The sequence below is a fragment of the Neodiprion virginianus genome, chromosome 6, assembly GCF_021901495.1.
Source record: "Neodiprion virginianus isolate iyNeoVirg1 chromosome 6, iyNeoVirg1.1, whole genome shotgun sequence".
In the NCBI taxonomy this organism is placed as follows: Eukaryota; Metazoa; Arthropoda; class Insecta; order Hymenoptera; family Diprionidae; genus Neodiprion; species Neodiprion virginianus.
The window spans coordinates 10799262-10812480 of NC_060882.1; the positions used below are offsets into that span (position 1 = coordinate 10799262).

The window sequence follows — 13219 nt, forward strand, 5'->3', positions numbered from 1 at the left end:
GATTCACGAATTTCATTGAGATTAATTTCACAGATTTAAACGGTAAAATAAGACGATTTACCATGAGTTGTAACATGACGGAAATCAATGAATATGACGTTATATTACAGCGTGAAAAACGAAAAGTGTATAACAATCGTCTACCCACGTTGACGTTACAGGTAAAATATATTTTTGAGTTACGACCGGCATTTCATTGAAACGAATGCGTCTCCATATTCATACATGAGTACATATGCTCATGATTTATCGTGCGAGCATTAAATCGTTATTTAACATGCTCGTAGTCGAGCAATAAATGTCCCTTCCACTCGCTTTCGCCTATTGATCACCTGTAGGACCCTCGTTGCAACAATGATTTATTTATCGTCCAGTGAATTTATCGTTTCAATTCTGGTACAAGAAAAAACAACCAACTCTGTGTCTTGGATAAAACATTCTTATTCACGTTTCGTATTGCCTATAATTAATTACAGTACCTGGCTGCAATGAATGCACGAAACTGGTACTACATTATAAATGCTTTTTCCAATATCATATTTCGCTTATCGTTGAGACGATGAAACGAGAATTTACATCAATATTATTTTGGTTATTCAAGTTTCGTGTGTAATATTGGGATTGAAAAATGGCAGTGACGTCGTACATTGGAAGTATGAAAGATTAATTAACTCGTTCGGTGTAACACTCGTTGCAGATTTATCAAGTGGCAAGTAGTACAAGATAAGTGTATATGATTTATTTTCGTATCTCCCGATAGCAAATAGTTTTACGTATGAAGTACAGATTTTTCTTGTGAGTAATCAACGATGCTTATGAATTGCAAAGTTACTCTCCGAAAGAAAAAAAAACGTCGCAAAGTCCCGTTTTATGCCGATCGTGCAGAGTCAAAGAACACTTGATAAAAATTTGTTGAGTAATAATAACGAAGTGACGTCGAGTATTGGCCAAAGAGTTTTCATGTATTGAACGATGTGTGGCTAGAAAAATTGTTCAAACTCTAAAAATTTGCAATAACATGTTTTTTCTAAAATCGTTTTCAGTCCAACATTTTTTCATCAATTCGAAATGCGTAATTTATTTTTGTTTTTGTGACCAACATTGAGTGAGAACTTGATTTTTGTTACCTACTTGTGTCAATAACTACAGTTAATACAACAATATAACAATTATAATGCGCAGCGTGAAACGCAGTGCATTATTATACGTAGATGAAATTTTGAACAACTTTCATTCTACAACCAAATCATTTGCACCAACCTGCGTAATTTATATCCGGTAAATTGATTGCCGAGTGTCGGCACCTTCCTATAATTATAACGAGTACAGAGATGAATTTATGCAAAGTTAATTACACACTCATGTAGCAGCAGGCCCTTGTTGCGTTTTGTACAGGTAAATATCAACAACGCGTTGTGTAGCAAGGCAGAATGTGCGTATTCCATTTTGCATCTCTTTACCCTTTCCTCACTTTTTATTTTCCACGTATGTACGCAAAGCGAAATGCTGGTGGATTTAAATTATAATTTTTAGCCAGAACCTCTTGAAATATTCTCCTAATCCAGTCAGTTCCCGAAGGTTGGGGCGAGACGCGCAACGTCTTATTTTTCAGAAATGCATGTACTCGATAACTTGACAACTTTACACAAGTTTGAGGATGCATGTTCTCCCCTCCTGCAATTTCCACTCGTCGGACGTTGATGGAAAATTTCTTACAATTGGTATAAAAGTTTTTCGTTTACTTTTCTATCGCGGCATCCATAAATCACTTCAAATTACGCGTTTAACACGGGGGATAAGTCTTGAAGCTTCGGTTCTCAACGCGGATGTAATTATGCGGTAGGATGTATGTAATTCTCTAGTGTTATTCTAGCGTGCATTCAGATCCGAGATATGCTTACAGAGCAAAGCTCTCTCGAATTCAAGGTGTGTCGTGGTTCTTCTCACCCTTTATTTTGAAAATCAATAATTTCTCCTTCAATAGGACTTAAAGTATACCGTAGTTCAGTAAATTGCTTTCTTTTCTATAAATTCTGAAGTATTGTCTAGAGCAGGGATGGCCAACTGGTCGATATGACTATTCAGTCAGCCGGGCGCGACAAGGCAAAGAAAAATACATGATTCTGTCAAAAAATGTTTCATTTAATTCTGTGGTAAATATTTGAGGATTTGTTGGCCATCCCTGTTCAAGAGGATTCATTCTCTATTTGAAATACTTCATTTGATTTTAGAACTATCACCAATATAAAGTTCCTAGCAGAGAAATCATTGCACAGAGAAATCTATTTCTAGATACAAGTATACCGGAGTTTTGAAAAGCACACGAGAGTTTTCAAGGTCTGTATTTTACGCTCTCCACCCGGATACGTAGAAACCGTTGGGCTTGTGGTGAGCCGGTCCGACAGAAGGGAGAATCCCAGCATAGCCGTGGTGAGCTTAATAATTCGTAATCCGAGAACAAAGCAGCGTGATGAACGCAGGCTTGTAACAAACGCGAACCGTAAGGGTGGCGTACAAGGCATGAAGAATACTCCACGACTAGGTTATAATGCCTATACCTATTGCGATTCGCGAAATGTACCGGCCGTTCCGCAACTAGTTAATTATACATTTCATCCATTGTTGATGCCTTCGATGGTTGACCGCTCGGGAGTGAATTTAAGAATTTAATTGCTTTCCACGAGGGCTGCATGCTCGCTATACGAGCGCACAGAGGTCGGGTAATTTCGTTTGTGGTCACAGAATCTGCAGTCTGATTGCTTTCTCGTGCCTCCAGAGTCTCACCGTCCACGGCCATGCTGCAACGATTCCTGTATGATTTTCATTTACTTATTTGTTCCTACCGTTTTTTCCCAATCCCTCAGGCTCGTAGATAGGCTCGGTGAATTTTTAGGAACTCTCGGTGCACATGGATGGAAGCAATCAACGTTGGAACACGCTTGCGATAACGGGTCGTGCACTTTCCGATAATATTTAAAAATGGTGGACCGATAAGGGGATTGAAAAAGTTTCGTAACGTCCAGAGTATCCGTTAGACCACACCCAGATGGCTGAATTGGAATATTTTTATGCCATTTTACTCCCCGAAATATTACTATAGGTAAATCTAATATGTGAAGTGATTCTATTTTAACGGAAAACTTTTCTCTTGAACAGACTGAAGCAAAAACTCACAAGGCCAGATATTTTTCTCTTTAAAATCTAACGTAGTAAGTTCGCAACAGTTGAATCTTGAAATTTCGAGTTCCCCCTGGAATTTTTCGACTCTGTGGCGGTACCGATCAGATGCGAACAGATGTGCCTGAAGTTTCGAACGTTCGTTTCGACGATGTTTGAGACGTCAAAACGAACTTCGTACACATGCGAATACTTTGAAATAGTATTGAAAATTGAACGAATGATATTTGACCGATTCGTTGCATTGCACTGGCGTGTCAGTTCTAAATAGAAAAAGATCTCTCCTTCGGTTGGATTTTTGCTTGCTCGGCGTTCCGAAGAGAGATCAAAGCCGAGAGTATTATAGTAGTCGTTTACGTGACGCAGAGCTTATAGTCATACCCGAAGCCTGCAGACTTCGCATAGTTAAACAGGAGATTTTGTGCGTGGAACTTTGTCGGGGAATTAAATCCTCCCCTTCAGGGCTCGTCTTCCCGTCTATTCAGACTTCTCGCTTTAATCCACGTACAAACAATGCAGCGAACATTTACACAGTCTCTAATGCAATGAAGACAAGAGTTTCCGAGACTTTCCTTCCACAGGTATGAATGAATGTAGGGTGTCACGTTGATGCGGGCGACGGGTTTCGACCCTCCGGCAAGAGGCAATTCTGCCTCCATCCAGGACCACGGCGTACCTGAGCGATTTCTCGAGCCCTTAGGGAGTCTGCGGAGGCCGCAGTCGGCACTGCAGGTTCATTGTCTATGTGGGATTCCCGCTTTTGGAAATGTCCTATGAATGGATGGTGATTGGGGTCTCTTGAACCACCCCTATTTGCGATGTCCAATTTCTGTTTCAAAAATTGGGGAACGGCTTAAAGTCTGAAAGAACTTCACGATTTCTGAAATTAACCATTTGCAGTCGTTACAGTGGTGCAAGCCCGAATTAGTCCGATGCTCCACTTGAGGTTTCAAGAACATCAGCCAAGCAGGGTGCAGTGGAAAAGTAATTTCGAGACCAATTCAATCAATGTCAGGAAACTTTACTCACTTCATATCCGACTTCTGAACTCGAGTAATTGCATAATGGTGCCCATGACTCGTAGGTATCCAAACCAGAGATGCTTACGCCCACAGGATGGCGTGCAAGCACATGGACAATGTATACCTACATCTCGTATGGATTATGCGCATTACGTATTTACCGGACAAATAGCCACCAGGGGCGAATACTTTAGCGCTTACGAGAGCCTCGGGCATTGACCGGTGTCCTCGTCCGGTAGTACCGGTATTTCACTTTAGTCCTGCCCGCAGGACTCGACCCATGCTCATCTGGCGTCGGCCCCTTGTTCGCCGGACACAATCCCTCCGCCATTTCACCGAGGCAGTGCAATTTCGTATTGTCTACACCCACGTGTAAAGCTGAACTGCCCTGCCGAGATGCTGGAAAGCTATTCCAATACTCGAGTCGATACGTTCCTGCACTGCGCTGGACCTTCGGGCGGAAATTTGTTCACTTCGAAATCGGTTTGATCACAGCACGGCGGTGTAGTTTCCTCTTTTTCACGGTATTTCGACACTTAGACGAAAACGTATCCTCCAATTTTCTTACATTTACATTTAAATTTTACTCAATGAACGTTTGTCGACGTCATTTATGGCTTTCGACCATTTGAATCATCAACTGCCGGGTGTTGAAAATGGGACTCGGACTCAAGTAGGCACAAACTGAATAACGTAACGCGGGAATAACGAAGGAATGTAAGTCTAAATAACTAAGTTTTTCAGAGGGTCGAAGAGGAGTCAGGGATGTGTAATTTGTGGTGGGTGGTCATCATTACAGTAGCCTCTAATGGAGGTTGACGGGCTACTGGTCGGGATGTCGGACCTTTGGTACGGGGAGGCGTGTAGCTAAGGATTTCGCCACGCAGTGCATCTTTCTCTGATTTCCCAAGGGAAGACTATCCCGTTGCCCACTGTGCAGAGAGGGCGATCGTCAGAGGGTAGCAGGATATGCGAGGAAGATCAGGGCGCAGAGGAGAGAATCATTTCATTTCCCGTAGAAAAGTTCTGCATAATTCTGACGTTCCCTTCTTATTCAGGTATTCGAATTCGATCTTTTTCATCAATAACTCCTCAATGCGGATTACAATTCTGAGCACCTTTATACAAATTGATTTCACCTTGATTGTAATAAAATATGTGATTATCCATTTTTCTCAATTGGGTTATTTACAAAAACAAAAAAAAAAAAAAAAGGATGAACAAACAAAACGAAACTTTGGCATAAATGGTAATATTATGCAAGTATATCGTCGAGGAAAAAACACGATAATTAGAGCAGACGGAGCAATCAGGAATTGAGTGAAACATAGAGGAGTAAAAAAAAGATATTGCGGTCACAGAGATCTTCGGTATTAGGGTGAAGGAAAATAAGGGTAAGAATTGTGAGCGTAATGATACTAAGGGGCAAATTCGAAGCATTTGTATGGAGATCTTACGACATGACGCGGCACATTCACAAGATAATTCCTTATGATGAAGCAATTGCAGATGCGCGTCCTTGGCTGAAGTTATTAAGCTCTGCGCGACACGATGACGACAGCAATTGAATGGATCAGCCACTTTAGTAATGTCTCTTTATTGTGACCGCAGCATGTCGAACGTAGCCTCGGGTTATGAAAAATCAGCAGAAGGCTGCTTCGCGAGGCCAATCGTTAAATCAATACTACATAGGTATGTTCACGTCACGCACATAGTCACTCTTGGGACTTCGCCTTTCATTCATCAACCTAATATTTACACTCCAGAGCGAAAGATCCTGCGACGCACCGGGTACAAGACCTTCGCCGAAGGTTGAACGTTAAAACTACGGAAAGGTTGAAACGGAAAAAATTAACCGCGGGGATTCCGCAAAAACTAAGGGGAATCCTTGGGACGGAGTTCCACTTTACCTGGCACTCACACTTAGTACGGTAGATAGTACGTCTCGCGTGTATACTGGCGTTGGTCGGAGTGGTTTCTCGTGTACCTTCAGCCCTAGAGTAAGTCAAAGTATGTATAGCGGTATATGGATGCGTAGATGTTTTATCTACCTACATCTCGGTAGGAATAATCAAGACATCCTTGCGGCTACTGTCAGGTGGCGACTTCCTCTTGCTCACTGGTAACCAAAATCCAATCGTTTCTACTGCCAATTAGAGACGTGCGTGTCCAACTCAGAAAATTGAAAGATCACATATTGATTCGGTACAAAATCAAATGTATTTGAATTTGAACTCTCGATGAGTCCACTGTATCAAGCGTCAAGCGTTAATTTTCAAACTATGAATATAGCTTAATGACGGGATCTTAGCAACAAGCGAATGGTTTGTTTATAACAACGCTTGGACGAAATCGACAGTCACGGGCAAGCGAGAGAGCTGACCGGACGTGTTCGGGGTCATCACGCTTAAACATGAGTAATCCCCATCAGGATGATCATTTTTCATCCTCTTCGCCTTTCCGAGGCTTTTCTCCGACATAACAAAGCAATGATATATTGTTAATATACACAGACCTGAGCCGAACCAAGAAGAAATCAGAAATAATTCATGCCGAATTTAATGAATGGATTTATTACGTCTGAGCACTTAACAAACTCTGCTCTAGCTGCAAAAAATGTGCAAAAAGTTGTGATTTGAATGTATCTAGAGTAGGGGAAGAAGTGATATTAGCTGGTAACGAGAGAGAGACGGAGCAGAATAAAGATTCCGGAGGGGCGGAGGGGAGAAGGGGGAGTATGAGGTAGAATTTTTGATTATTCAGAGTCTTTATTCAAATTTATTTTTTTTTACGTTATATTTTCACTTCTCATCTTGAGGATTGACACGATGATCGAAGGGTTCGGCTTCTTGCACACGCATTGCTGCCTACAGCTTTATTTGAACGAGGGTTGAAAATACAAGTGATGTAAGCCAGTTCGATCTAATTTTTTTATACGGAGAAAATGGACGTTGGTGAATCTCGAATGTATATTTCTTTATCATATATATATGCCTACATGTGAGGAGGAGTTCACCGCGGCCGCATTCAAGTGGTGGATTGAACTGCGGAGCCTGGTGATTGGTTGGAGCCGGCTGAGTCGTCGCTAGATCTCAAAACCATGCAAAACTTACGCTACTTTATCAGTAGAAGCAGCAACCCAAACTCATTGATCATCATGTCAGTCCCCAATATATAAAGAGTGAAAATGAAATATAAAATGAAATAAATTTGCAAAAAGGCTCTGAATAGAATTTCTATCTCATCTTTCCCCTCCTCCACCCACAATCTCCTTTATACCCTCTCTCTCTTTCTCTGTCTAGTTAGCTCGAACAAAACTTGTTATAAACATTAACGAAAAAATGGTGAAAACTGATAGAAATCGAAAATTTGGAACTCTTCTACTTTGCCTACTGGTTAATATCATTTAATTTTACTTTCAAGTAACGCACTGATAATGACGTAGATTGATTAAATAAACTCATCACCTCTGAAAGACCTCCATAGATATGTTGCTCAATCGTTGATTGATAATACTGCAGCATGAAATCATATAATTCGTCTAAATATTTTATTGACACTAGTGGCTCAGTTGAATGAGTTGAAACAAAATTTCCAGTTCTTACTTGGATGAAAATTTTAATTAGTTTAATTGAACGATCAATTCACATAATATCTAAAAATAATGATATGACTTGTGTCAGTCTTATTGATTATCATATCGTACTGTTGGATTATTCGTAAGTTCAAGACCTGACCTTTACTATTTGGCAACGGATCTTTATTGCTATCCTGACCCTAGTATTTGATTAATCATGGTTTGAATACTGGAGTTGGAGTTCGAATGACGCTGTTATAATGCACGATCATCGCAGTTCATATCTCCTAACACTATTTGAGAGCAGGTCGAGAATTGGACCGTCAGTAAGTGTCACGATCAGCCATGGAGCAGTTCTACTGCGTGTTCGCGCTTGTTATAGCAGTGTGTTACCTTCTGTACTATTATTCTACGAGTACGTTCAATTATTGGCAAAATAAATCAATACCATGTGCAAGTGGGGCCGTACCAGGACTCGGACACATGTGGCCTTTGGCTTTCATGACGAAGAATTCGGCTGATATGTATCAGGACTATTACAACCAGTTTCCGGAGAGCAGTATGGTTGGTTTCTACAATTTGCGAACTCCAGCTTTGATCCTGCGCGATCCGGAATTGGTGAAGAACGTGCTGACGAAGAATTTCCAAAATTTTGCTGAGAACGCTTTTGACATAGACAAAAACCTCGACCCCCTGATGGGTGTCAATCCATTCTTCGTCAATGAAGAACGCTGGAAAACTTCACGGCAGCAGCTAAGCTCCGCCTTTACGTCGGGTAAGCTGAAATATTTATACACGTCCGTGCAAGAGGTCTGCGACAGCATGTCATCCTATTTAAAAAGATCATGCAGCAAAAGTGGCGAAAAAGTGCAGTTGGAACTGAAAGATCTTTGCTCAAAGTTTACCGCGGACGTCGTAGCTACTGCGGCGTTTGGTGTTGAAGGCGGTAGTTTCATCAGCGAGAAAGACGGACCGTTCAGAGAAATAGGGAGAATGATGTTCGAACCGTCGTTTTGGAAAGGAATGAAGCAAATATTCGTCTTTTTCATTCCGATTGCCGCTCAAATCTTCAGGATGCGCGTCATACCGACTAAGGCAGATAAGTTCTTCAGAGGCATCGTAAAAGACGTGCTGAGGCAGAGAGAGGCACATGGCATCGAGCGACCCGACTTTTTGCAACTGATGATCCAGGCAAAGACTCTCGGAAAAGTTGACCCCATTTTCAATGAAGAATACAACGATGATGTGATCACTTCTCACGCCTCCTCGTTTTTCGTTGATGGTTACGAAACGTCTAGCATTGTCATGAGCTTTGCCCTCTATCAGGTAGCCGCTCACCCTGAAGTCCAACAGCGCCTTCGCGAGGAAGTGAATGCCGTTATCGAAAAACATGGTTCTCTAACCTACGAGGCTCTTCAAGATATGTCGTACATGGATATGGTTCTCAACGAGTCAGCGCGACTCTTTCCTCCCTTTGCTACTATGATGAAACGCTGCACAAAGGAAATCGAGCTCACTGGTTCGGACGGGATTACTTGTCAAGTCACTCCTGGGACAAATGTTGTTATAATCACTACAGGCTTACATAGGGACCCCAGGTTCTGGCCAAATCCTGATGTATTCGACCCGGAACGTTTTTCTGAGGAGAACAAAGAAGGGCGAAACAAATACATATTTCTTCCTTTCGGGGAAGGTTATCGCATCTGTCCCGGCCAGAGGTTGGCTACTCTTCAGATAAAGGCTGGTATTGCGACGATCATTCGAAAATACACCTTGGACGTATCGCCGCGGACAAAAGAGCCAATCCAACTCGACCCTAGATATTTCATGATTTCTCCACTCGGAGGACTCTGGGCAAATCTAAAGCCCATTTAAAAAGTCTGTTACAGGCAGTAAGTTGCACTGATCCAAGGCCTCTCAATTGATCAGGTATAGTTGGGGCGGCCTCAAATAGGACTGTGTATTTTTTTAAAATCCAAATTATTCTCAACCATAAATAGTCAACTAATATATTTTTAGTCGTAACAATAGGTTATTGCTGTATTTAATGGAGGTGTTACTGTATACAGATGAGAGGCTTAGATTAAATTAGGCTGTTGAAACAGAACTAGCCAGATTGATTGTGCATTTTTTTTTAAATTTGTCATCTTAGTGTCTTGCCGCAAGCTACCCGTCCCTTTTCATTAGAACCACGCTACGTGATATTACCTACGATTTCCGGTCTCCAATTTAACGGAGGCGTGTATAGGCCTACTTAGGAATTTATATCTCACGTAAATATTATTTGTGAAACGGACGTTTGCACGCATACGCTGGTCATATGCATGACGCCTTTATGAGGGGTTACCTACAATGTGTCCACGATTACATCCCTTGACAATATCGCTGAACGGTAAAATACTGCCGTTGAATTTCGACAAGCTTATCGTTGAACACTTCGGATTGAATCTCAGTAGGTACTTGAAACGAAGCGTTACTCTCGTTTAAAATACAATGCAGCCAGCAGCACGTACAGTCTGGTAGAAAGGACTTTTTTAATCTTACAAATTTTCTGCTTCCGTTTTTTGAATTTATCGTTCTCGTAAAGATGCCATTCACAATAAAATTCGATATAAATTTGTCGAGGGCCTAAAGATTTCATGACTATAGTGACGCACGAGCTACAGAATCGAGACAAGAGTAGAATATACATGTCAATGTGAAAGGGATTCAGGCTTGCTGCAAAAATGCTAATTGATCACGAGCTTTAAGGTAGTCACGTAAACGTAACGAAACATCAAAGAAACCACTTTTAGAATTTTAGAATGACTTGCAATGAGCTGAGTTGATTAACTAATATGTATTGCATTGTGTAGCTTTCTCCTTATTACAGTCTACCGCAGTTAAGATAATCCTGAAATATGGAAACAACGATTTTCCTCAAAACTGCATTGATACGTTGAACTTACGAATCTCAATCTCATGATTGATTTCACTCGGATGTAGAAAATATTGTCGAGTCGATAACGCGTGGTGCAATTATAACACGAATTTGAATTATTTATACCATTCAAACCGCTCATCTACAGAATTCTTGAAATCGTGATCACGTATGAAAGATAGTTCCTCGACGATACATGGAACAACAAATAATGAAATCTTGTTAAGCACATCGCTAGGTTGTGATATTGTAAAATTAAATGAGTGAGGTGATATTGACCAGAAACACTTGTAATGTGATATAAATGTATGGGCGTATAGAATAAACATATTCTTCTTATTTGCATCGGAAGAACTTTTGCACGATAGAATCTTCAATTAATAATGAATTAAATTGAAGTATAATGATGGTCATCAATCCATCCCTCCCTTACACAGGTACAGTCTACCGGGGACATATCCTGTCGGATATGGCGGATGTCGGTAGTGATTATGATTACGATTATAAAGTTCCGAATTGTTGATACTGTGGTCACAGAGAACTGTGAACGTACTTATATTTTAATGACATTAAAGAAAAACAACAAATATTGTATAAGCATGGTAAACAATTGAAAACTTGTAAATTGTGCACCAGATAATGAATTAACGAAATTGCAGCATTTGTCAATGTTTACCGATGTAAGGATGGTTGATGATGAAAGTTTTTGATTAAACTGAAATTATCCGCTACTAATGGACGATTGAAACAAATTTTGTAATCTCATTATCTTATATCTGGGATCACCCAAATAGTTCCCCCGTTCCTTTGACAGTCCAAATCCAAATATCATTGTGGTAATTCCACGTTCAAATTTACCGGCGCCTTAGCTGAATGTTATATATACAAATTTTAACCGCTTCTCTGGCGGCCTCAAGTAGCGCATGTTTTAGGTACACCATTGCACTCGTTTCCTGCAGTACTTCGTACATGATTCTATTGTACTTTTCCGCAACGGTTGAAACCTCATCGCCAAAACGTTGTTGAATTGATAGATGATCCGCTGGCAGATGAGAAAAAAAATTCAAGAAAATGCTTGACATCTCGTACATTTCGAGAAAAGATTAAGCTGCGTGTGAAGTGATTGTCTCCCCATTAAATTCTCAACGTTTCGTGTTGGACTGACGTCGATTATAGGACGTGTTTATGCTATTCATAATGGTCTGTTCTGCACTTTAGTATTGTAGGAGGGCTGGTAACATTCTTCAGTGATCATTTATCCAAGGCATATTTTTTGTGAGAATATTGATAGTGGTATGTGGAAACGTCATCGGTATAAAAGATAATTTCTGACAGCTGTATGGAAGGGAGGCAGAAAACCCCGAATTTGCAGAAAACAGTGAACGCAATTATTATGTGTTCAGGGCTGCCACTCTCTGTATTGCTTGCCAGGTAGTGGATAATTCTCTCGAAATAAAATCAAATGTCCTGCCAGTTTGGTCAATACGATTCTCATTTAAAATTTGAAAATAAAGAACCTATTTGACAAAAACAAATTGCCCGTGAAATTCAAGAGAGTAATTGAAACTCCTGCAGAATGTGGCTGAAAATATGGATTTAGAATATCAATGACCTCCTCCCCCCCCGTAATTAGATAACTAAAACTGTGGTGTTTAATCAATGCAATTTTAAATTTACATCCCGACTCGGCAACATCAAATCAAGGCGCGCACAAGGGATGTTTAAATCGTTCTACTAGGGGGTTAATTAACCGATACTCATAAAACTGTTGCCATAATAACTTAATAATAATTGGAACTTGATTATGACACTCACCTACGCACGTCTCTCTCAACATTCTTACAAAACATAGGCCGTGAATAACTAATCACCGAAAAATGTCACCAGCTCTTAGATTATACGTGTTTTTTCAAGTTTCACGAATATTAGTGGAATGTCAAGTGGTATCATACATGCGTTAAAGAAACTTGTAAAATTTCAGTACAATTTTTTTTTCCTCTCATCATCGAAGGTTCAAAGGCTATTTCTCCGATTTTTACTAACATTCCATCTTCATAATACTTGAATGATTTATCCTTTGTGCTAAATACTATAGGTACTGGCTGTAACATCTGCAATAAATTTTTAGTCCGAGGTTTCAGGTCTAGTTCCAGTGTTCCCGTTGTTTGGCCACGTAAAGTAATCTTCCGAGATTTTTGGTTTCAAATTTTTCTTCATAAACAGATAAACAGGTAAAATAGAATACTGCAAACTTGAAGGACTGCCGATAATTAGTGGCTGCTTTGATTATTTGACGAATCTTGTAGATCTTTGGTCTATCAAACGATTAATACGAAAGTCGTTTATCTGACATAATTTCATAAGTTTTCTAAATTCTTGTTGAACTGAAGTTTGATGTTATTTGAGTGAAATATGACGTGATTCATTATGGAAGCGGGGCATGTAAATAATGTTATGCATTTTATTTCATGCTTGTGAAGATTCAGAAAATTAGCTTCAGACGTCTGAGATGATGACATAAAT

General features: G+C 40.2%; 2 protein-coding genes across 2 annotated transcripts in view; both read left to right on the forward strand.

Moving 5' to 3' along the window:
• The window catches only part of LOC124308075 (protein Fe65 homolog), a 200433-nt gene that overhangs the window by 22654 nt on the left and 164560 nt on the right, over positions 1–13219 (forward strand). The window lies entirely within an intron of this gene.
• Positions 8076–11431, forward strand: LOC124308079 (cytochrome P450 9e2-like). Its single transcript, XM_046770431.1, has one exon. The coding sequence runs from the start codon at positions 8122–8124 to the stop codon at positions 9649–9651; it is 1530 nt and encodes a 509-aa protein (XP_046626387.1). The 5' UTR covers positions 8076–8121; the 3' UTR covers positions 9652–11431.